The 22,298-nt window shown below is 48.2% G+C and overlaps 1 protein-coding gene across 4 annotated transcripts in view; it reads left to right on the top strand.

Annotated features, from left to right (window-relative positions):
• The window catches only part of REPS2 (RALBP1 associated Eps domain containing 2), a 1,083,293-nt gene that overhangs the window by 423,880 nt on the left and 637,115 nt on the right, over nt 1-22,298 (top strand). For all 4 annotated transcript variants that reach the window (XM_078658107.1, XM_078658103.1, XM_078658105.1 and 1 more), the window contains one exon: nt 21,024-21,130. In XM_078658107.1, coding sequence (XP_078514233.1) covers nt 21,024-21,130 — 107 coding nt within the window. The remainder of the gene's footprint in view (nt 1-21,023; nt 21,131-22,298) is intronic.

Consider the following 22,298-nt stretch of genomic DNA (forward strand, 5'->3'; position numbering starts at 1 on the left):
TGTCTCGCCTTTGGGACCTTATAAGTTTCTAACCATGCAACAGTTAATGTTGTTGCGCCAAGGATATTGTGCTGCCAAACTAAATACTTAAAAGATCCCAAAAGCGTGACCTATTGTTTATGCCAATGCTTGTTATTACTGGTGAGCAGTAGGTCCTTGGCAGTATCTTAAGAGTAGGAGCATAAAAGTACCGCTTTTGTCTTGTCTTCTTGTGATGTCCCGTCTTCCTGCTGTATCCAATGTTTCTCTTCATGTTTCATAATTAACTTAGACAAGGTGCCTCTCATCTCGTCAGACGTCACAGATTGGTCCATCGTGGTACTGACTAAGATTTGTAAAACACAGACATGGCAAAGGACAAGAAAATTGCTCCATAGTGCTAAGTTATTAACATTTTAATGTGGTTATTCGTGGTCCTTCTGTGTACACTCAAGGGCTTGGAGTCAAGTTTAAGGCCCTCAAATTTCACTAATTTCAAGATTTTGACAGACGTCCTGTAGTCTCTGGGGCATAGACGTGTTCAGAGTTGGCTTCAACAGACAAATAACCTTTTGCAGAAATGCACAAACTCAATTATATGACGTTTTCAAAGATGTCCCAAGTGTAATTTTCCAAATTTCGTTTCCTTTGTAGCAAATGATGTTCTCCACTACAGATTATCTTCTTGCACGGTTTAGTGGTGGGAGTGGGAACTACTACTTAAGAGTGCTGTCATATTAAAGAAAAGTGTGTCTAGTAGTGGTAGTACTTAACCCCCAGGCCTAAAGCACAACCACCTAAGTTACTTGTGTACTTCCATCGAGGAGGACTGAACCCTGGTTAAAGTGTGAGTGATTTGTATTGTTATGGAGTTTCTTTATAGTGAAACATACATCATTTAAACAGTAGTTTAGAGCTGTTGGATGTCTCGGATTGTGTCCTATAAATTGGTCCCACTGGAATGTCTTCATATGTGGGATGTGCTTATGTTTTTTCACCAGACCTGGTGTATGTATATCCTTGCCAACCTTGTTAGGACTCCAGACCTTTGAATTATGAAGTTGTTGTACTCCATTGCCTCATCAGGTTCTACACAATGGAGGTGAAATCCTGTTTGCCCCAGTATTGTAACTTTCATAGATTCCCATGCTTTGTATCATTCCCCGTCGTCGGACTGGGAGTCTCGGTAATAAAAAATACCATAGTAGTAGGTACAAAAGAGAAAGGAAAGGCCTAGGCCTCATTCCCTTTTGTAGCATATCAGCCTCTTTTTGTAAAAGAGACTAAACTCTAGGCATCAGCCAATCAGAAGAGCCTCACCCTTAGAACCTTCCTGAAGGAACCTCAGAGCCTCAGATTTTCTACCGCACGTTGTGCTAGGGAGTCTCCATTGAGCTCTGCTCTATTTTCTACTCTTTCTAAATAATTTCTACAGTTATTTCTTCAGATTACTTCAGCAAACTCTCTCTTTCTTCAAGATGTCTGAGGTTGAGAAGAAGAAAGCCCTTTTCAAGCCCTGTTCCACCTGTGGGAAGAAAAGGCTTTTTGTGGAGGATAAACACAAAGATTGCATCTACTGCCTTTATCCAGATCACAAGGCAGAGGACTGTAAGATTTGCCACACTCTCTCCACCAAGACCTTGAGAGATCGTGCTGGAAGACTTCTTACATGGCTGCAGAGTCAGAAGGAAAGGAAACATGGAGTTTCCAGTGATGAGGAAGAATCGGCGTCATCTGCTTCCTCAAGAAGGTCAGTGAAAAGGGGTAGAAGTTCCCCATCTTCCTCTGTGGGGCGCCCCTTAAAGGCTTCAAAGAAGACCCCCAGGGAATCTGATGGCCGGGGTTCAGGAAGTTCCCCTCACCACAGTGGGACTGACAAGGCAGAACTGGTTTCGCCTCCTAAGGGTGAGAAGACAGACCCAGCCTTCAAAAAACCCTCTTCACATTCTTCAGAGAGGAGTTCCAAGTCCTCTACGACGAAGACTTCGTCGACGGTGGCTCCGTCGATGACGAAAATGAAGCCCAAGATACAATTGGCCCCGTCGACGGGCTCGTCGACGGGAGCGTCGACGACGAAACCTCCGTCGTCGTCGAAGAAAAGCTCGTCGACGGCAGGGTCGACGGAGAGTGTACCAACGACATCGTCGACGAAGACGAAGACATCGTCGACGAAGAAACCATCATTGTCGACGGCGATGGCGACGACGGCAGTGTCGTCGACGACGTCGACGACGGTATCGACGACGGTCATGTCGTCGACGAGTGCATCGACGACGACGACCATGTCTACATCGACGGCGGGCTCGTCGTCGGTGGCGTCGACGACGACATCTGCGATTCCTATATCGTCTACGAGAATTTCTCCTTCGCCGACGGAACAACCGACGATACTGGCTGCGGAGAGACGGGTGACGATTTCGTTGACAAGAATCACGCCTGAGATGACGTCCCCGAGAAGGGTGACCTCTTTACCACCCACTATGCTGTTGGACCAGGAGGACTCTGAGGGAGACGGACAGGATGTTTTTGAATATGCCAATAGTCCATCTCAGCTTCTCATCAAGAGTCAGGACACAGATTCAGAGGAGGCATATGTACAAGGCGGGGGCGAATATCAACAGACGGCCCACTCTAGGAACTATGAGCCACAAGACATGGTTTCAGTTCCGCCAACATTCCTGTATGACCTGCACAAGATGCTGCAAGACTACAAGTCGAAAGCTGACAGACCAGTACCACGTAGGTCTGCTCCATCATCACCAGTGAGGAGCCAATCATCTGTGGTGCCTCCAATCCACCCGATACTGACTCCTCCTCAACCGCAGCGGCCAGTGCCTCAGGCTACGTCGGAGCCAACCGATGATCCGGATGGGGATCAGAACGTTGATAATGATGTGTCATCAGATGATAATCACGACTCAGATCAGGACGGTGATGAATACAATGATTACATCATCCCGGATCAAGCTTCGCCTCATCAGGACTTAGGTGATTCTCCTCCCGCTGACATCGGCAGTTTTCATCAGCTGATGGAACGAGCAGCTGGAAGATTTAAATTGGTAATGCCAGCTCAAACGACGGACTGTTTCTTATACGATTTTAAAGAAACTCACCGTAAAACTACAAGGTCGATTCCGATTGTGGATCATTTATGGGAGGAAGGTTTGAAAGCAATGAAAAACCCAGCGACGGTGGTCCCTGTGCTACCGCGCCTGGATAAGAAGTATAAGGCACCAGAAGATGGACCTGCAGCGCTAACAGGGTATCCCAAGCCTGACTCTGTAATCTCGCAGGCAGCGCAAAGGAAGTCACGGAACCCTTCTGCTCCATTGACGGCCCCTCCTGACAAGGATGGACGACGGCTAGATAACACGGGCAAGCGATTCTCATCCATAGCTAGCCTTCTGATTCGCGCCGCCAATGCTTTGGCAATATTGGGACGATATGATCGCCAGTTATGGTGCGATGTAGCTCCATATTTGGAATAACTTCCACCAGAGTCAGGGCTAGAAGCGAAGAAGACTTTGCAAGAAGGTGAGGCGGTTTCTATGGAGATCATAGACTGTGCCATGGACATTGCCACAACGTCCTTTCGGGCTTTGGCAGGAGCGGCAGTGTTGAGACGCCAAGGATGGCTGAAGGCGACTTGGTTCAGACCAGAAATCCAAAACAAGGTCCTTGATCTGCCTTTTGATGGCGAGGCCCTCTTCGGTAAATTGATCGATGATACTCTTCAGGAGATCAAGAAAGATACGGAGACAGCTAAATCGCTGGGAACCCTCCAGTATCGGAAAACTCCGTTTCGAGGTGCGAGAGGCAGAGGTGGTGGTTACAGAGGTTCATACCAGCAGCAGCAGCAGCGTTATTCTTCGAACAGCTCTGGATACCAACCAAACCGCCAGTCATACCAGCAAAGACAAGGGCAATCTTCAGGTTACTCAAGACCTTACAACAAGGGCAAGCAGGCTGCCCGTGGACGGGACTCGTCCAAACGCCAATAGCGGCCTCCTGGCTCTGCCTACTGTTTCCTCCTCCAGGAGATCTTCAGTTGGAGGCAGGGTATCAAAATTCCTTCAGAACTGGTCCCAAATTACATCGGACCGTTGGGTGCTCAACATCATAAGACGAGGACATACTCTGGAATTTATGGAAGTACCTCCACCCAAGCCCCCGGCAGTAATTCCATCAAGACATCTGCGTCTCTTAAGGCTCGAAGCCCAACAATTGCTCCGCAAAGGGGCGATAGAGCCGGTCCCCTCCAACCAACAGGGCCAGGGATTCTATTCCAGATTCTTCCTGGTAAGAAAGACGCTGGAAACATTGCGCCCCATCCTGGACCTCAGGGACAGGCCCGGACTGGCCGTTGCGGGCACCGGGCAATCCCCCGGTGCGCCGCAAGGGTGGGGGCCGGTTTTGGGCACTAGGGGCCGTTTTTGTTACAGGGCCGTTTTTGCAGCATAGCTGCAAAATCGGCCCTGTAACAAAATCGGACGAAAAACAGCCCCGGCAAAGAGCTCGGTTGGACCGCCAGGGGGCCGGCCGAGCACTTTGCCAGGGCCGGTTTTGGTTCTCAGTCCGGCCCTGCTCAGGGAGCTAAATACCTATCTCATCTCCCTGTCCTTCCGGATGGTGTCCTTACAGGACGTTTTCAAGATGGTCAGCCCGGGGGACTTCATGGCCACGCTCGATCTGGAGGACGCGTACTTCCATGTCCCGATTCACCCAGCACACAGAAGGTTCCTACGCTTCACAGTAGCCGAGAGCCATTTTCAATTCAGAGTTCTGCCGTTCGGCCTGCGCTCTGCCCCAAGGATTTTTACGAAGGTGCTGGCACCGGTGGCATCATTTCTGCGAAAGAACCACTTCCAGGTCTTCCCTTGCCTGGACGATTGGTTACTAAAGGCCCCGACCAAAGCATTGGCGCAGGACGCGGTGCAGGCTTGCACCAATCTGTTCCAAAATCTGGGTCTCACCTTGAACAGAGACAAATCCATGCTGGTGCCCTCAAGGAGAGCACGGTTCCTAGGAGCAGTGTTGGATTCAAGGCTCTCGAGGGCATTTCCTACTCGAGAAAGGATACTGAAACTACAACTATTGGCACAAAGCCTTTGAAGAAAAAAGTGTCTTTCTGTACGCAGCTACAAGTCGCTGCTAGGGGTGATGTCATCCTGTATTCCCCTGATTCCGCACTGCAGATTGCGGATGCGTCCCCTGCAGGAGCAACTGGACCTCCAGTGGCAGCAAGTCCACGGATCGTTCGACGACAAAGTGATTGTCACTCGAGAGATGAAAGAGGCAGTACTTTGGTGGTCGCATCAAGACAATTTATGCCAAGGTCTATCCTTCGCAAACGTTCCATCACCTCACATACTGACGACGGATGCGCCTTTGGAGGGATGGGGAGCAGTGATGCAGGATCTGCAGATCAGCGGCCATTGGTCTCCACGCGACCAAAAGCTACACATCAACCTGTTGGAGCTGAGAGCGATCAGGCTAGCGCTTCAAGCCTTTCTTCCGCGTCTCCAGGGTTCACAGGTGCTAGTCAGGACGGACAACACCACGGCTATGCATTATGTGAACAAGGAAGGGGGTACGAGGTCACTTCCCTGGTCGCGAGAGGCTCAACAGATTCTGGAGTGGACAATTCTTCACGGAATTTCTCTAAAGGCGGAGCACTTACCAGGGCGCGACAGACTGAGCAGACTCACTTCTGTCAGTCACGAGTGGGAGCTGAAACAACAGGTTCTGGATCGGCTCTTTCAAACATGGGGCACACCAGAGGTGGACCTATTTGCGACGCCAACCAACAAGAAGTGCCGAGCCTACGCCAGCAGGTTCCACCATCAAGGCTCATTGGGCAATGCCCTCTCAATAGCCTGGACGGGGAGATTTCTTTATGCGTTTCCACCAATTCCCCTGATTCCATGCCTCATCAGGAAAGTGAAGACGGAGCCATGCAAGCTGATCCTTATAGCCCCGGCATGGCCGAGACAGTTTTGGTACACCGAGCTTCATCTGCTATCGCTAGTTCCTCCAATAGGTCTGGAGGCTGTTCCGGATCTCCTGACAATGTCCGAAAGACAAGTTATTGTTATATTGTGGCATACTTATATAGCGCAACCTGTCACCACCAAGGGCATCCTGGCGCTTTGACCCATACTCAGTGAAAACAGTAGCTCAGCCTATCCTGGGAAAAGATGAGTTTTCAGAGCCTTTCTAAAAGAAAGGAGATCTCCAAGTTTGGCACCCAGATCCAAGGTCATTACACCTGACGGCATGGCTCCTGACCAGCGAGAATACATGAATGTCCCTCTTTCCAAGGAGATCAAGGACATCCTTTCCCAGGCAAGGGCGCCTTCAACAAACAGAACATACAGACTTAAATGGAAAAGGTTCTGTATTTGGTGCAAAAAAGAAAAGGTTGATCCGTTCACCTCAAAACCTCATCAACTCCTGCCTTACCTACTCTCGCTAGCTAAGTCTAATCTGTCACATTCTACAATCAAAGTCCACTTGGCGGCAATTTCGAGATTCAGAAGATCTGATTCTGGTCCTTCGCTATGGTCTTCACGAATTGTCAAGCAATTCCTCAAAGGCCTGTTCAGGGTCTATCCGCCAGTGAGATCTCCCCCTCCGACGTGGCATTTGAACTTAGTCCTGGCTCAACTGATGAAGGGTCCTTTTGAGCCGATTCACCGCTCAGACCTGAAATTCTTGTCATGGGAGCTGGCTTTGCTCTTGGCCCTCACCTCCGCAAGGCGAGTGGGGGAGTTGCAGGCCCTTACTATCCAAGAACCGTTTTTGCAGTTCAAAAAGAACACAGTCATCTTGCGGACGAACCCCAGGTTCATCCCCAAAGTTCCTACAGACTTTCACCTAAATGAGCCAGTGATTCTAAAAACATTTTTTCCGAACCCAGTCACTCCAGCGGAAAAAACATTACACACTCTGGATTTACAACGATGTCTCAAATTCTACATTGACCGGACCAAGGACGTTCGAAAGTCTACGCAGTTGTTCATTGCCTTCGGCGGTCCGAACAGAGGTCTTCCCCTGTCCAAACAGGGGATCTCAAGATGGATTTCAAGTGCTATTTTGCATTGCCACAAGATAGCAGGAAAACCTCTGGTGGGCAGGATCCGTGCTCACTCAACGAGATCAGTGGCATCTTCTACAGCCCTCTTTGCGGGGGTGCATATCAAGGACATTTGCAGGGCTGCTACCTGGAGCAGCGTGCACACGTTCACTAAGCATTACTGCTTAGAGTCATTGCAGCAGGATGACGCAGCAGTGGGCCAGGCTGTCCTGAGAAACCTCTTCAAGTGATTGGTGAGCTTTCCTTTCTATCCCACCTTCCATGGGTAACACATTTTGTTCTTTCATTTCTAATGTTATGATGTACTTCTTTAAAAAATGTGTTTATGATGTTTACTGCTTGCTATTCTGATACAAAGCATGGGAATCTATGAAAGTTACAATACTGGGGCAAGAAAACAAGTTACTTACCTGTAACTTTGGTTCCCCAGTATTGGTAACTTTCATAGATTCCCATGCGCCCACCCACCTCCCCGGGGAAAGCTCAGCCTTCAGCAAGTATGGTGTCTAGCACACAACGGCTACGAAAATCTGAGGCTCTGAGGTTCCTTCAGGAAGGTTCTAAGGGTGAGGCTCTTCTGTTTGGCTGATGCCTAGAGTTTAGTCTCTTTTACAAAAAGAGGCTGATATGCTACAAAAGGGAATGAGGCCTAGGCCTTTCCTTTCTCTTTTGTACCTACTACTATGGTATTTTTTATTACCGAGACTCCCAGTCCGACGACGGGGAATGATACAAAGCATGGGAATCTATGAAAGTTACCAATACTGGGGAACCAAAGTTACAGGTAAGTAACTTGTTTTCTTCCCTTGCATGTGTGTTAAAAGCCCAGTGTCATTTGGCTGGGTCATGCAAGTGGATCCCCCCCGTTGGAGTTAAATAAGACTCTTTATGATTCTTTGTTACAAAAGTGACATGACTATCACATCCTGTGAATGCTTCTTTTTAGGGAGGTGGGTGTAGCAGGGGAGTCAGTTATTGTTGACAACTTCTTCTGTAAGCGAAGCTAAATATTCCCTTGTTCCTATGGAATTCTTTGCCTCTTATGTTCATTTGCTCACTTGCTTAGAGATATTTATAGTAAGCACATTAAGATCCGCAGACCATGGAGGGCTGTGCATTGCAAGAGGTTTCATAGCCAACATGTGAGAATATGGAGACATGCAGTTAGGTCCACAATGCGAATGACGGACAGTGAGTATGTACAAATACAGAAGAGATCAGAAACACATAATTACAGGAGGTGAGGTGGGGAGATAAGGGATAAAGTCTAGGATGGTTTTATGGTTGTGAAGCAGAGGCTATGAGACACATCCTTTATCTTAGTACATACATATCCCTCACGCCTACTTCAACTAACAACAAAGTATTTGAATTAATCCAAGTCACTTGTAATTACTCTGGGCTGTATTCCACCAGACTCAATCTGCACCCCACTAACGAGGTGCAGGTAGTTTGAAACCTGTCTAGTGTTAAATAAGAAAAGTGCTGTCAATGTACAGGTGACCAGCACTCTATGGTGTGTTTTCATGTGTGTTCTTCAACATATGCATGGGGCGAGCTGGCAAGTTTCAACTGCGTGTCTGGTATGGGTAGAGTTGTTCACTGAGTTAGAAGAGGTAGTTCCAAATTTCAGAAGAAATCAGTGTGCTGGCAAATATGAATTCTCCATACAGTCCCATAGCTTCCGGAAAAAAAGTGTCAGTGCTTTATTTGTGGCTGTGGTTGCCGTTGGTGTGCACCTACACTCATTGTTGACGACCAGCAATTATTGTTCATCAGACTTCGACGCTGAGCAAGAGAGAGTCAGCAAAGGAAGAAAGAAGGAGGAAGAGAAAGATGGAAGACAGTGATAAAGAGAGGAAACAGGGATGAAAGAGAACCAGCAAGACTGAGAGAGACAGCTAACTAAGAAAGAAAGAAGCATGAGGTGGAATAAAAAGTAGGAATCCTTGTTATTTGACAATCTCATCATTCGGCAGCACCAGTGGCTTGCTGCTAAGAAAATATTTGCGTTCCTGGAATTTTTTTAACGATTTAACTAGTGCAAAATATTAAAAGCCTTTAGCTTCTCTGGTGCTTTTAAGTTCACTCTGTCCACTATCGACAGGTCCGACGTGAAAGGCATTGGTTTAAACTTTTACAACCCATAAGAAATGTTTGAAGTGAACACTGCAACAACAAGGTTGCCATAAATGTACTGTTCGCAACAACTGTATCAATGCATATATTTTACAGCTTAAGTCAAAATGACAAGTGATCACATTCAGTAAATGTAAGCTCCTGCGCTACTTTTTGTGTTTGTCCGTTTTCTGCTTCGCTTCTAGTGAGGCTTGCACTTCAGAGCACTTCTGACGAGTATGAAACGAGCAGATTTCCTGAATTGTTCTTCTGTGCTCCATGAGCCCAAATGTAATTAAGGAAATGCGATTTTAATGTCTTGACTTAATCATCTTCCTGCTTCCAGAGATGGTCTAAGCTCTTGTATTTCATTTCATAACTGCAGTTTTCGTTCTAATGTAGTCAGTTTGAGTTCCCCGCCTTCCTGTAGGGCCCCTGTCCTCCTTAAGATGTATGATATTTTTGTGCGTTCTGCTTATAAACAGTTGCCTGTTTTCATAAAGTGGAAATCCGCTTTTCCGGTTGGAAATAAGTGAGCATTATTATCTATTTATAGCTTCGTTACATTTCAATGCTTTGAACAAGGGTGGCTCCTCTGCTGTGGAGGAGGAGCGTCGCCCCACTGAAAAATAAAATGATAATAAAAAACATTTTATTTTTCTTACCTTATTGCCAGCCATGCCAAGGTTAGGGTGGGGCCGGAGCCATGCTGACAAGCATCACGTCAGCAGTAGGGAGGAGTGGTAGTCACTTGTAAGTGTGCATGTCAGTTTTGCCTGCTGTCTTAGACCGGCCAAACAGACATGCACACTTAGGTTTATCCAACCCAGCTATGCTGTACAGCCGGGTTGGAGAAAAGCTGCAGGATCCCTGTGCCCGAGTGAGCGTTAAACCAGCCTGCTCAGGCCAATCGAGGTGCTGCTCTTATGGTAGGCATAGCATGAGAGCAGCATCTGGATTGGGTGGGGAGCCTGTGAAGTGACGCCCATCTACTTCTGGCACATGAGGAGTAACAAGGCGGCCAGCAGCGGGATCGGAGTGGCAGGTAAGTCTTTTTATTTTATTTTCAAAACCCAACCCCAAGCCACCCCGCCTTGCCACTTTACTATAGCAGCAACAGCTACTTGCTTTAAATAGTCAGTCTTCTGCACTTCTAACCCTTTCTAAATAAACAGAGTGTCTGATCTGCACCTTGAACTTCATACCCAAGACCAAACTGACCGTATATACAGAGACAAGGGCCATCATCCCCGCTGTTGGATATTATTCTTACATATGTAAGAGTAACCCGGTTATTATTATATGCTTAAAGTATCTTGAGCCTCCATGTATATTTAAGATGCACTTTATGTTAATGTTTTCAAAACATAGTCTTCATGCTTTGTCTCATGCTATTCATCTTGGTCTCAGGGTTCTGAGTGACCATTGGCCAGTTGAAGTTCCGGTAGCACTTCTCTGGACTGTACGGCCTCCCTTGGTTGCAGCCTTTTGGCTTTGTCACTGCTTGCTTTGTCATGGTTTTTGCCAAACTTAATTGCTGGAGAAGCTGCCGGCCCTTCTTAATCTAAAAATGGCTAAAAGCAAAAATATATGTTGGTATCTAAAAGTGCACATTCCCATAGCAATCCTTGACACTGAGGGGAACTACTTTCAGTGTGTATGTGTGCCATGTGCCAGAGTAGAATGCGGTAATTTACAGTAAAGTTAGTCAGTGGTTGACATGACCTGACCATTGGCCCATGCTGTTTGCTGTAGCAAGTGGAAGAAACATTTGAGTGACTCAATAAAAGACCAATGAAGGAAAAGGGCTGGTCAAAATCCCAAATAATTAAGCATATTCTGCATATCATTTTTGTAAAATGAAAAGGTCTTGATTAACACCAGACCTAAAAAATAGTCTATATGCCACAAAAAAAGAGATCAGAAACCAACTGCATTAAAACATATTGCAAATTATTGTCATTGAAATCCTAAGATTCCGGAGAGGATGGTGATCGCAGCAGATATCTAGGTTGACTGTCCCTGACTCCAGAGTCCTTTACACCTTCTGGTGGCTTTGCTCCATCCGAAATTTGCATATCAGGTGACTGTCTCAGAAAAGTAATCATCACTTGCATGGAAGCCAGACTTTGGGATTCCTCTGAGTTAGCACAAGCTGAGGAGCCCTCTGGGGAGGGTGCATTCTGATTCCCACTTGTATTCCATGAGTAGGGAGTATCTGTTCTAACTTGAGCATGACTTCTTTAGCCGAACGTGATTCCACAACTTCCACCTTAGGATATCTCCTGGCCAGGCAGATCCGCCCTCCTCAGTATCTGAGTCAGAAAGGGGCACTGTACCTCTCCGCTCGCCACATTGCACTGAATTTCCCTTTGATATCAATTTGTGCTGAGAACAGGCGCAGACTAGAGGGGGCCCCGATCCGTGTCCAGATCCCACCTGACACAAGATCAGCCCCATTGTAGGCCCCCAGCTGCTACATTCTCAGATGCAGCAGGGGAGGGCAACACTCACTCCGGCCTGTCGTTACCACTCTCTCTCTGCTCTGATGCATGCTAGTAACAGTAGCGGTCCTAGGGGAGGTCACGGCCTGCAAACAGACCCCCTCAGACATAGCATTTCCACTCACGTGGGGCACAGAAGCCCCACCGCACCGGCAGTCACAGTCCTTCCTCCCTAGCCCATGCAAATAGAGAAGGCTGCCATTGTGTGTCCCTTAGAGCGGTCTGCCTCGTCCGTCGTTTCTCCTTCAGGGGATTTCTGACAGCATCATCAGGTCATTCGGGCACTCTAAAAAGCTTCACACGGGGGACTAATCTGGGGTTTGATGGGGCAGAGGGACGCCGGATCAAATCAGGACCGCATGAGCTCAGACAGAGCTCCGTGCAGGCAGGTCTAGCCCACCATCTTGTTGGCCACGCCCCTATATTTCTGGACAATTAAACACAGAGACACACACCAGTTTCAGAGTGTCAAAGGGTTGCCTTTATTAGGGTGAAGCTTACTTTTTTTCACTTTGCTATTTCTGAAAGTATTCTTTGTCGTCTTCTCCTTCAATACCCTGCTGACCCTTGGGAGTCTAGCTTAATTCCTTCTACAGGTCGTCACTGTGCTCCATTTCATTGAGGTGCAAGCCAGCCAGTGGTATGTATCGTGGTGCCATGGTCCTTGGTTATTTTGACAAGAGAGAGGACAAGCCCACTACCTCTGCAATTTTATTGCCAATAGTGTCCTCACTCAAGGCCAAGCTAAGCATATCCACCGGGACTGGTGCGATCATCCCATATAAGTTCACGTCACCCTGACCCCTGTTGGACATAACATATACCTCAAAGAGCACAGCACATAGAAAAGGGTTGGACATTGATTCTCTCTTCAAACATAATGAACTATTACTCCAGACCTTTGTGGGGAAAGGGGGCAGATTGGCTAAGGAGACAGGAATTTGGAGTGAACTGGAGTCTAAATGCCTAACTCAGCCTCTTTACATATCGTGTCAAGCAATGATGTGCCAGGGAGTTTGGAAGGACTGCAGACTGATAGGTGAAGATGACTGTGAAGTGGCCTTGGGAGTGGGTGCAGCATTGCGACCTTGTACCGGTGGACTTCAGAAATATCAGTCCTGGATTTCTTCTTCCTCACACCTTGGGCCTAATTACGAGTCTGTCGGTCTGAGTACCGCCATACTTGCGGAGGCACGGCAGTCCAGCCACTGCAGCACCAGCGGTCGGACCTCCCAATTACAACTTTGGCGGTTGGACTGATATTGCACTGCAGCAACTGCAAGGGAACTGCCTTTCCATGGCAGGGGCACATCAGTCAGGGCTCTGCAATTTGCTGGTGATGCCGCTGCAGCACTTCCATGCATATTACGAGTTTCGGGACTGCCAGCATTTTCATGGAGGTCTTTACTCCATGAAAAGGGTGGCGGTCCCGAAACAAAGGGGGCCCTACAGGGACCCTGTTGCCCATGTGCATGGGAAAGTATTCAGAGGGCACAACATGTGCCCCCCTGTGTGCATGTACCCCAGTTCCTGCAGGACATGGACTTTACAGTCCAGGCCATTCAGGAACTGTTTTTGGTGTACCCATTGCGGTGCCCATTTTCAGAGTCACACCCTGGGACCGCCAAAAAAAGCCCACCAGACAGGAGGAAACTCGTAATCTAGGGCCACCCGCGTAATCCCCTAATTGCTTCTCGCTTACCCTCTTCCTCCATACATTTAATGACTGATTTTCCCCTCATGATCTTCAGCAGGAATGCTCATTTGTGGAGCACCCCACCCATGTGGAAGAAATATTTACTTGCATTTCTACATGCCCATCGCTTTTCTTAATAACCGCCAATAGCCGTCAGCCTCAACATGTTTTTAGAGAATGGTGTCATTTTTTTAAAATGTTTAAATGTGTTTATTGATTAACATCGTAGCCATATAAACATAAAAGGACAATACTTTTTCGACCTACACAAATACAGTATCTGGACAATCAGTGAACAGAAATATACATTACATAAAATCTGCACTCTCTGTACGTCTATGCATTTCCAATTCCAACATTGGGACACCACAGGATCACCTCAATATTTATTCCAGTGCAACCATTTCCGGTCCCAGTTTTTAGGGCACCCCTGTGCTAGGAAGACTTCAGTTTCCGCCAACATGCATCTGTCAAGCTCTTACACCCACATGTGAACGTGTGGTGTGGTTACTCCCCCCACACCCTCTCGCTATCTCCCGTTAAACTAATGTGTATCCTAGCATCGTGAATTGCTTTTCCACTGTTGCCTCCCAAATATTTAACAATCCCAGTTGTGGCGTTAATACAATCTCCTTGTGTAAGGCTGTCTGCATGTGCTCCGAAGCCTCCTGCCAGAGGGTACGTATCTTTGGGCAGCTTCACAGAGTATGGTAAAATGTGGAGTGTTGACCACATCCCCGTAGGCAGAGATCGTCAGGTCTGGAACCTATTTTTGCTAGGATCTGTCCTGTCATATATGAGCGGTGCAGTATCCTAAGTTGGATCAACCTAAATTTAAGTGTGATGGCCGCCTCTCGAGGGGACATGAGGGCCTCCTGCCAGTCCTCGTCGCTAATCAATCCCAAATCGCACTGCCACCGCTCCCTGAGTCTCAGAAAAGTGTCCGGAGGTTATTGCATAATTTCTTATATGTGAGAGATATTGCTTTCGAATTTAAGGGCCCAAGCGATGAAGATTCCGGTATGTCTGTAAAGGACGGAAAGGCCGCGGTAAGAGCATGCCGAATTTGCAGAGATCTATATGTTTCTCCCTGAGCCAAGTGGTACTGTTTCTGGAAGTACTCAAATGTAAGTATAGCCCCCTTTCTAACCACATATTTTACTGCCGAGATACCTATGAGGTCCCACTTATCAAACCCAGGCTGGTAGCACAGAATGCCCAGTTTCTGTGTGTACCAAAGTGGCGCTACCTCTGTGAGGATGCCGGCCCACCCCAGGCGAGAGTGTACTGTACGCCAGATCTCTAACGTGTGTAGGGTGGGCCCACAAAATCTCCCCTTATTTTTCCTATCACTAGTATACAGGGCCCCAAAGTAACCGGATCGGTCAGTTTGGTATCGATCAAGAGCATATGCAGGGTCATCGGGGGACGGTATATCCAATGATTGACAGTTACTAACTGTGCTGCCCAATATTAGAGTTGCAGGTCGGAAAGCGCAATACCTCCATCATACCAGCTTTTAGTCAGCTTCTTCAATGTAACCCTTGGGGTCTTCCCGTCCCACAACAACGTACGGACCTCTCCCTCCACCGCTTTGAAATATGAGTCAGAAACTCTGTGTGGGCAGTTGTGAAGGATATACAGGAAGTGAGGGAGGGCCAGCATCTTAAAGAGTGCAGCCTGTCCCAGCAGTGAAAGTGGAAGGAACCTCCAGTGTTTCACGTCCATTCACAATCTAGCCAACGGGGGGGGCCAAGTTGGAGCTGTAAAAGAGATTTGGGTCTGACGTGATGAAAACTCCCAAGTATCGAAACCCATCCTTCGCCACCACCGTGGCACAGCCTGCCGGAAGCCTGGGAACCTGGCCCCGCAACATAAACAATATGGACTTATGCCAGTTGATTGCATACCCAGAATATTTGCCGAAATTTGTGAAGATGTCAAGCACCACCGATATAGATTTGTATGTGGAAGCCAGGTACACATCATCCTCATATAGAGATATTCGATCTTCTACTTCATCCACCCACCTCAACCCTCGGACCAAAACATCTCGGCATACCCAATCCACGGGGGGCTCCAGTAAAATAAAAAATATCAACGGGGACAGAGGGCATCCCTGTCTGGTGCCTCTTTTTAGCCTAAATGTCCGGGACGTACGACAGTTTACCCTCACTTGTCCCAAAACATCTGTGTATAGCAGCCGAAACCAGGCTATAAACTTGGGACTCAGACCCACCCTTTCTAAAACTTCCAACATGTATGGCCATTCTATGGAATCAAAGGCCATTGAAGCATCGAGAGACAGCAACGCGGCATCCTCCTCAATATATTTCCTACGGGCCATCACGTTATGTAGGCGCCTTAGGTTGAGGGCCGTATTCCTTCCAGGCATAAACCCAGACTAATCTGGGTGGATTAATGTTGTGATAACCGCCACTAACTTGGCCAGGACTTTCGCTAATACTTTTGCCTCCACATTAATCAGCGAGATTGCCCTATAGGAGCCACAGATGTCCGCTGGTTTGCCTGGCTTGTGAATCACTACAATGGTGGCCAATCTTTGATCCCCTGGCAGCCGGTCCACCTCCAGGCTCTCCTCGTACATGGCCTTTAAATGAGATATCGTGCAAGAGGCAGTGGCTTTTACAAATTCAGCCGGGATGCCGTTGGGCCCCATCGCCTTACCCGATTTAATCTGTCCTACAGCTATGCCAAATTTTCCTCATCTGAGAGATCCTCATCTAGGGTCACCCTTTCTGCCTCTGAGAGGGCCGGTACGTCACTGTCTCGGAGGAGCTGGCATGAGTCCTCAGCCATGTAGTGAGTAGAGGGGGCATATACCTTTTCTAGGTGAGCAGCGAATTCCTCCGCTATTTCCCACGGGTGTGTCACGGTGTCACCTCCTAATGTTGTCAACTTATGTACCCATCTCGATCTCTGTTCCCGCCTCTCTAACTAAGCCAGTGTCCTGCCCGCCCTATCTCCCATTTTTTTTATTCTGTGCTGGGTGTGGCGATGCTTGCCTATCATGTGTTCCCTGGTTTTTATCTGATACTCGTCCTGCTTCAGTAGAAGCATATGAGCGGTGTCAGGAGAAGGATTCTGTGCATGTTCCCGCCATAGGTCAAGAAGGTCAGTTTCCGCCTGTATCAAAAGCTTGCGTTTCTTAGCGATGTATCCCATCTTCAAAGATAAAGCCTGCCCTTTCAGAACTACCTTGTATGCCTCCCATATTGTCTGAGAAGATGCAACCGAGCCCACATTTTCGGTGAAGTAATTCTCTGTTTGTGTGCGAAGTTCCTCTCTAATATCTGGTATGTGTAAAAGCCAAGGATTAAGAACGATAGTGGTGCGTGCCTGCATTTCCCAGTGTGTGTATTCCACCCAGACCGGGGAGTCATCAGATATGCCCCTCAGTAGAACTTGGGACTTGACAAAATGTCCCACCGATGACAGGTGTGAAAGGAAGTAATCAATACGCGCTAAGCTTTGGTGCATATTAGAGAAAAATGTGAATAGCTTGTCCGTAGGCTGGAGCGCTCGACCTACATCTACCAATCCCAGTGCCGTCGTAAAGTCTGCCATTAATGCATTGGATTTAGCTTTTGACTTCAGTAGATGGCGATCGACTGTGTCATCTAGCGTCATATTATAATCGCCTCCCATAATTAATGTGCCTTCCTGGAGTCCCGTCAGCCTGCCTCCAAGGTCTTCCAGAGCAATGTTACCTAGAGCAGGCTGCAGATAAACTGAAATTATAATTACTTCCCTACCATCCCATTGGGCCTCCACTCCTGCGAACCTCTCCGCCGGATCCGCCCATACCTTATGAACTATGAGAGGTATGGTCTTCTTTACCAGAATTGCCGTCCCCCTTGATCCCGAGGTGTAATCGCATGGACCAGGAGTTTATACCCCCATCTAGTGAGGGCCTTAGTCTTCTGCTCCACCAGGTGCTCTCTTGAAGCGAAATCACTTCAGGAGAAATCCGCTTCAAATACTGTTGCACTATCCCTCTCTTGATCTTTTCCCCAACCCGTTAACATTCCAAGTCAGTACAGAAAGTATCCGATCTCTATCCCCCTATCCCAAGTCATAAAATGATCAACAAATAAACGGATCAGAACGGTCGGAGAGAAAAAATGTAACATTTTGTCCAGTATTGATCGTCCCAGCTGCGTCATGGCCACTTCACACGCAAGGATCTTTGACCCATCCAAAATACCAGTTAAACAATGAACCTTCAAACACCCCCATCCCCCACCCCTCAAGATCCACCCCTTTCCCTGCCTCCCTGCCCGTGGATTTAGAACTACAAACTCCCAATTATGGCAGAGTGCCTCTCTCCCCCCCTGAAATGCTGAAAATGCATGGGGTGTTTTTAAGCCCCCTCCCCGCATGTACACATCACAATTAACTTGTATTTTAGCCATCCACGATTAATAGTGTCTAATCCCTTTCAGATCACATCAGTGAAACCCATCAGTCTGCACCATTGCACTGGGTCCCCTTTTTAAAGGTCTCGCAATGATGGGTAGATCCACCACTCCCTCATTCCCCCCTACTTGCGCTTTCAATTGGGTGTGAGCTCTCCATCCTTGTATCTCAGGGTAATCAGTCCTGCTCCTTCAGCTGACTGTCTTCCTCTGCTGAGCCATTGTTTGCCACCTACATACCTCTGTGCTGGCCAGGTCTATCAGAGCGGTCTCTTCTTTGGCTTCCCACCTTGTTCCTGCCTTCCATCTATTCCCAGACTGCCTCTGGTGAGTCAAAAAACCACGACTTGCTGTCGGACTCCACCCTCAGCCGTGCAGGAAAGAGCATCGCGTACTTCACCTCCCGATCTCGCAGTTCCCTCTTCACCGCCTGAAAGCTACTACGTTGGGCCTGAACCTTGGCCGTGAAATCAGGAAAGAAAGCCACCTCATAGTTATCTATCTTCAGGGGGGATTGGACTGTGCAGTCTGCCGGATAATGTCCCTATCTCGGTAATTGAACACTCGAGCAATAAGGGGCCTCCTGGTACCCTATGGGCTCTTTCAATAGAAAAATAGCTAGACAAAGTCTTAGGCTTTAGGTGCTTCATAATGCGATCTTCCACATATAGGTCTGCTGCCGGCCCCTCCATTCTCTCCGGGGCCCCTAAAATACTGATGTTATTACGGCAGGCCGGGCCTTTGTAATCATCGAGCTGTTGCAACATCCTCTCCTGCTTCTGCATTTCGAGCATTTGCGTTTGAAGTTCCGACGTATCCGCCTGTAGGGCGCTAGTGACTATCTTGAGCTCCTTGACCTTTTCGTCCATCTTCCGGAAGTCTGCTCTGATTAGTGAGACCTCCACTGTGACCGAGTCCAACGAAGCACGCACCCCATTAATAGCCACCATGACATGTAGAGTTGGCCTTGTTTAGAGGCAGCTGCCCCACCGTCCTTCTCCAATTGCTGCGATTCACCTCTTTCTCCTGTTTTGGACCATGCAATTTTAGCTAGCTGCTTTTGGGCGTTGGCCTTAGGACCCTTCCCTCCCATCGCCGTGGCTGCGCGTCAACAGGTGACCCACTGGGTAAAGACACAGGCAACCCCTTAGGGATAGCTGCAAATTGTTGGTGGGAGTGACTGAGTTCGTGCGTTGCATTTCTGGAGCCGCCGCCCCGTTATCACTGCCCCAAGCGCCGATTGTCCAGGCTGGACCTCTCCACTCGTTGCGGTGTTCGTCGTTATGGCGTATTTGGCTGCACCAACTTCCTGCATGAGGCGTCTCCGCCCTCTGTTTGTGCCGCTCAAGTGCAATAGTCTCTTGAGGGCTAGAGCTCTCAGCCCCTCTCCCCGACAGTACAATCCGAGCACTGAACGCCCTTTTGACCCCAACTCCAGCTCCCGCATTAGCAATCTATCCGCAATTAGTTGGGGAGGATCATGAGTCACGGCACCCCATTTCAAGATCAGTCCTGCAATGCACACTCGGCCACTTCTGTGACCCCGTAGGAAATAGCATTTATCCACTGCACCACCACAGTCTAAGTATAGGGAGCCTTCAGGGCTAATCACCTTCAGGCTAGGGCGCCCCTCATAACCTTCATTTGCCGCAGCATACAAGGTATCTGATCCCAGTGTATGCCCCAGAGTCTCTTCCGCAGAGCAATGTCGGCCCAGCCCACACGTCAGGTCGCTTCTACCGGGCCCACTCCATATAGACTCGTCGTTCAGAGGCCCATCCAGTCACGGCCTCAGCTTAGCATACATGCCCAGGGGTCAGCCACAGTCACCCCCTCCTCCTACCTCCTGGCCCACAGGGCCTCGGTGCGGCAAGGCTGCCGTGCGTCACTCTCCGAAAGGCGTCGGCCTGTACTCCCCCTCCGGTCACTAGCATTCTGCAATCATCTCTGAGCACCTTTTGCCGATTATAATGTCAGAGGCATCAGCAATTAGCACCTCTGCTCCAGCGCCCGTTCCAAGTCACGCATGGAATGCATGTAGACCGCAAGCCGGGGCCTCAATTTATCCCGTTTCGGCCAGGTCGGCGTCCGTTGGGCTCCTGCAAGCTTTCCTCCCATGGGCCTCCGGATCCTTCCGTGGCAGCCAAAAGCGTCCACGCCGCCCAGTCGGGTCCTCCCTACACCCCGACTCTTACCCGGCACACGGTTGTGGGGCCTCCGCGCTATTCGTCCCCCGGATCCGCAGATTCCGTGACAGCGCGTCACGATTCCCAGGCCCTGAAGCCGGGGCCTCTGTTAGTTGTGGCTCACACCAGGGCTCCCCACCGCTGTCCTCAATGCCGGGCAGTGCTCTGGCCTGTCGCTACCTCAGGCGCCTCTCACCCACGTTCCGCGCAAGGGGCCCCTCTCGATTTCCTCCGGAGCCCACCGGGTCCGATCTTTGTCACGCCTCAGGGGCCACCCCTCAGTCCGATCTGCGCCAGGGAGCCACCATTACTTCTCAGGACGAATCGTCAGAAAGGATGATACAAGGCAGCCCACCCTTCACTAAGAACTCAAAAGTTTTCCAGGGGGGCCGTTGCAGTGCATTTTTCCTTTGTGGATGGCACAGGATGGGGCAGGATAGATGTCGGGAAGTTGGGAGCTCGCTTAGGCAGCGGCCATTCTCGACATCTGCTAGCCACGCCCCTCGAGAATGGTGTCATTTGACCGAAATCACTAGGGCAGTGAAATTGACGTCACATGGAGCACTGAGCCCTGTGTTGACATTTCATAACATTTGGCCCTCATAATGGGCCATTGCATGCTTTACTTTAGCAATCCTTTAAAGAAAACCAGGTGCCTGCAGCATTGTGTTAAAGGATTGAGGCAGAAAAAACAAAAAAAACAAGAACCTCTTCAAACGAGCAACAGTCGAAAGAATGGTTCATTTAAATGTATTAGTAATCGGATTGGTTAAATCACAGAAGGAGCTACACAGCCCACTGAAGTTGTTAGCAGCCGTGCATGTCTAGGGGTTGCTATCCTCAGCTTCCTCTGCCTGCCACTCAGTTGTTTGGACAGTTCGTTCTCTGAAAGGCTATCATTTTTTAAATGTCTGTGGAATATCATTTCCCCTAGAAAATATTTGTTTTGCGTACATTTGTTATTCCCTTCTACTAATTCCACTTTTCCATCTGTCCTTATTGCAGCTGCTTATGACACGAGGCAACCTGTGCAGTCCGTGCCCCAGCAGGAAGGACCGGTGACCGCAACCCATGGACCCAAACCTGCAAATTCACATTCCATCCTTAATAGGGTAATGATCGGCATGTAGAGATGATGAGATAATGTGAACCTTTGCAACACAGAGGCTTTCAGATGTTTACTAGAACATCTTGCTTTAGAAGGGAATGCCCAGCCCTTCATATATTAGTTTTTGTTTGCCTTAATTGAATGTTAGTTTTTGGGTTCCTTAATGAATGGCCGAGGAATTTCTTTTTTTTATTTCAGTAATTTCTTTTCAATGTAATTGTGTCAAGAATTAAAGTGTATCATCTCAGGAGCTTACAAGATACTTGTATTCATAAAATGTCTAAAACACTTAAACAAAGATATGTAAGTCACTTTGTTTTTGTATCAATTCTGTGAGATTTTGGGCTGTGATCATTTCATGAAGTTTGTATGTGCAGTCCATTTTGATTTTCCTGAAGGAGGTACGTTTTCAGGAATTTAAGGTGGTAGAGCAAGTTTAGTTCCGTTTTTAGGTCTCATATACCAGCGAGCTTTCAGCTGTCTGTAGTCGAAGGAGTTTGTGGACCATACCAAAAACTTACAGTGGGCTTAGAGCCCAGCCCGCCCATGGCCTACTATTGTTTGCCTTTACTGTCACTCTCATTTTTCTGTTTCTTATTTGATAGCTTGCCTTCCTCTTTATATGTTTCTCCATCTCCTCAAGCAGAGCGTCCTCGCTAATATTTTGATTGGCTGACGTGTCTTTCCTCTGCTCACATTTACGAAACTGTTTTTATTTTTTTGTTAAGCACTCCATGTGAGTGCATGTGTTTTCTTACTCCCTTTCTTGTACTACTTACCCCACTCCATTACACACTGCCCTTTACTTCCCCTTTACCCACCCCTGTCCTGCTCCTTATTTGCTTCCCTACCCCGTGTGTCCTTCAAATACAAGAAATTAATACTACTATTTTTGGAGGGCCTGACAGTTGCCATATGCTGCTTGGTGCTCAGCCACACGAAAAGGGCTTTTGTGCACTTAAAAGTCAATTTTTTTTAATCTACCGATCCAAGTACTGTCCGCCATGTTAGATCAGTAAATTATAAAACATGAAATTGGAGCTCCGGTTATTCTGTAGATACGCACATGTTTGGTGACGTAACCCATGTACGTGCCATCAGAATGATACATCTGGAGGCATCTGGAGGCGTCTTAGCGGCCTTTTTTTGCCGATGCTGTATTGCATCGACAC

Source organism: Lissotriton helveticus, chromosome 8 (genome assembly GCF_964261635.1).
Source record: "Lissotriton helveticus chromosome 8, aLisHel1.1, whole genome shotgun sequence".
Lineage (NCBI taxonomy): Eukaryota > Metazoa > Chordata > Amphibia > Caudata > Salamandridae > Lissotriton > Lissotriton helveticus.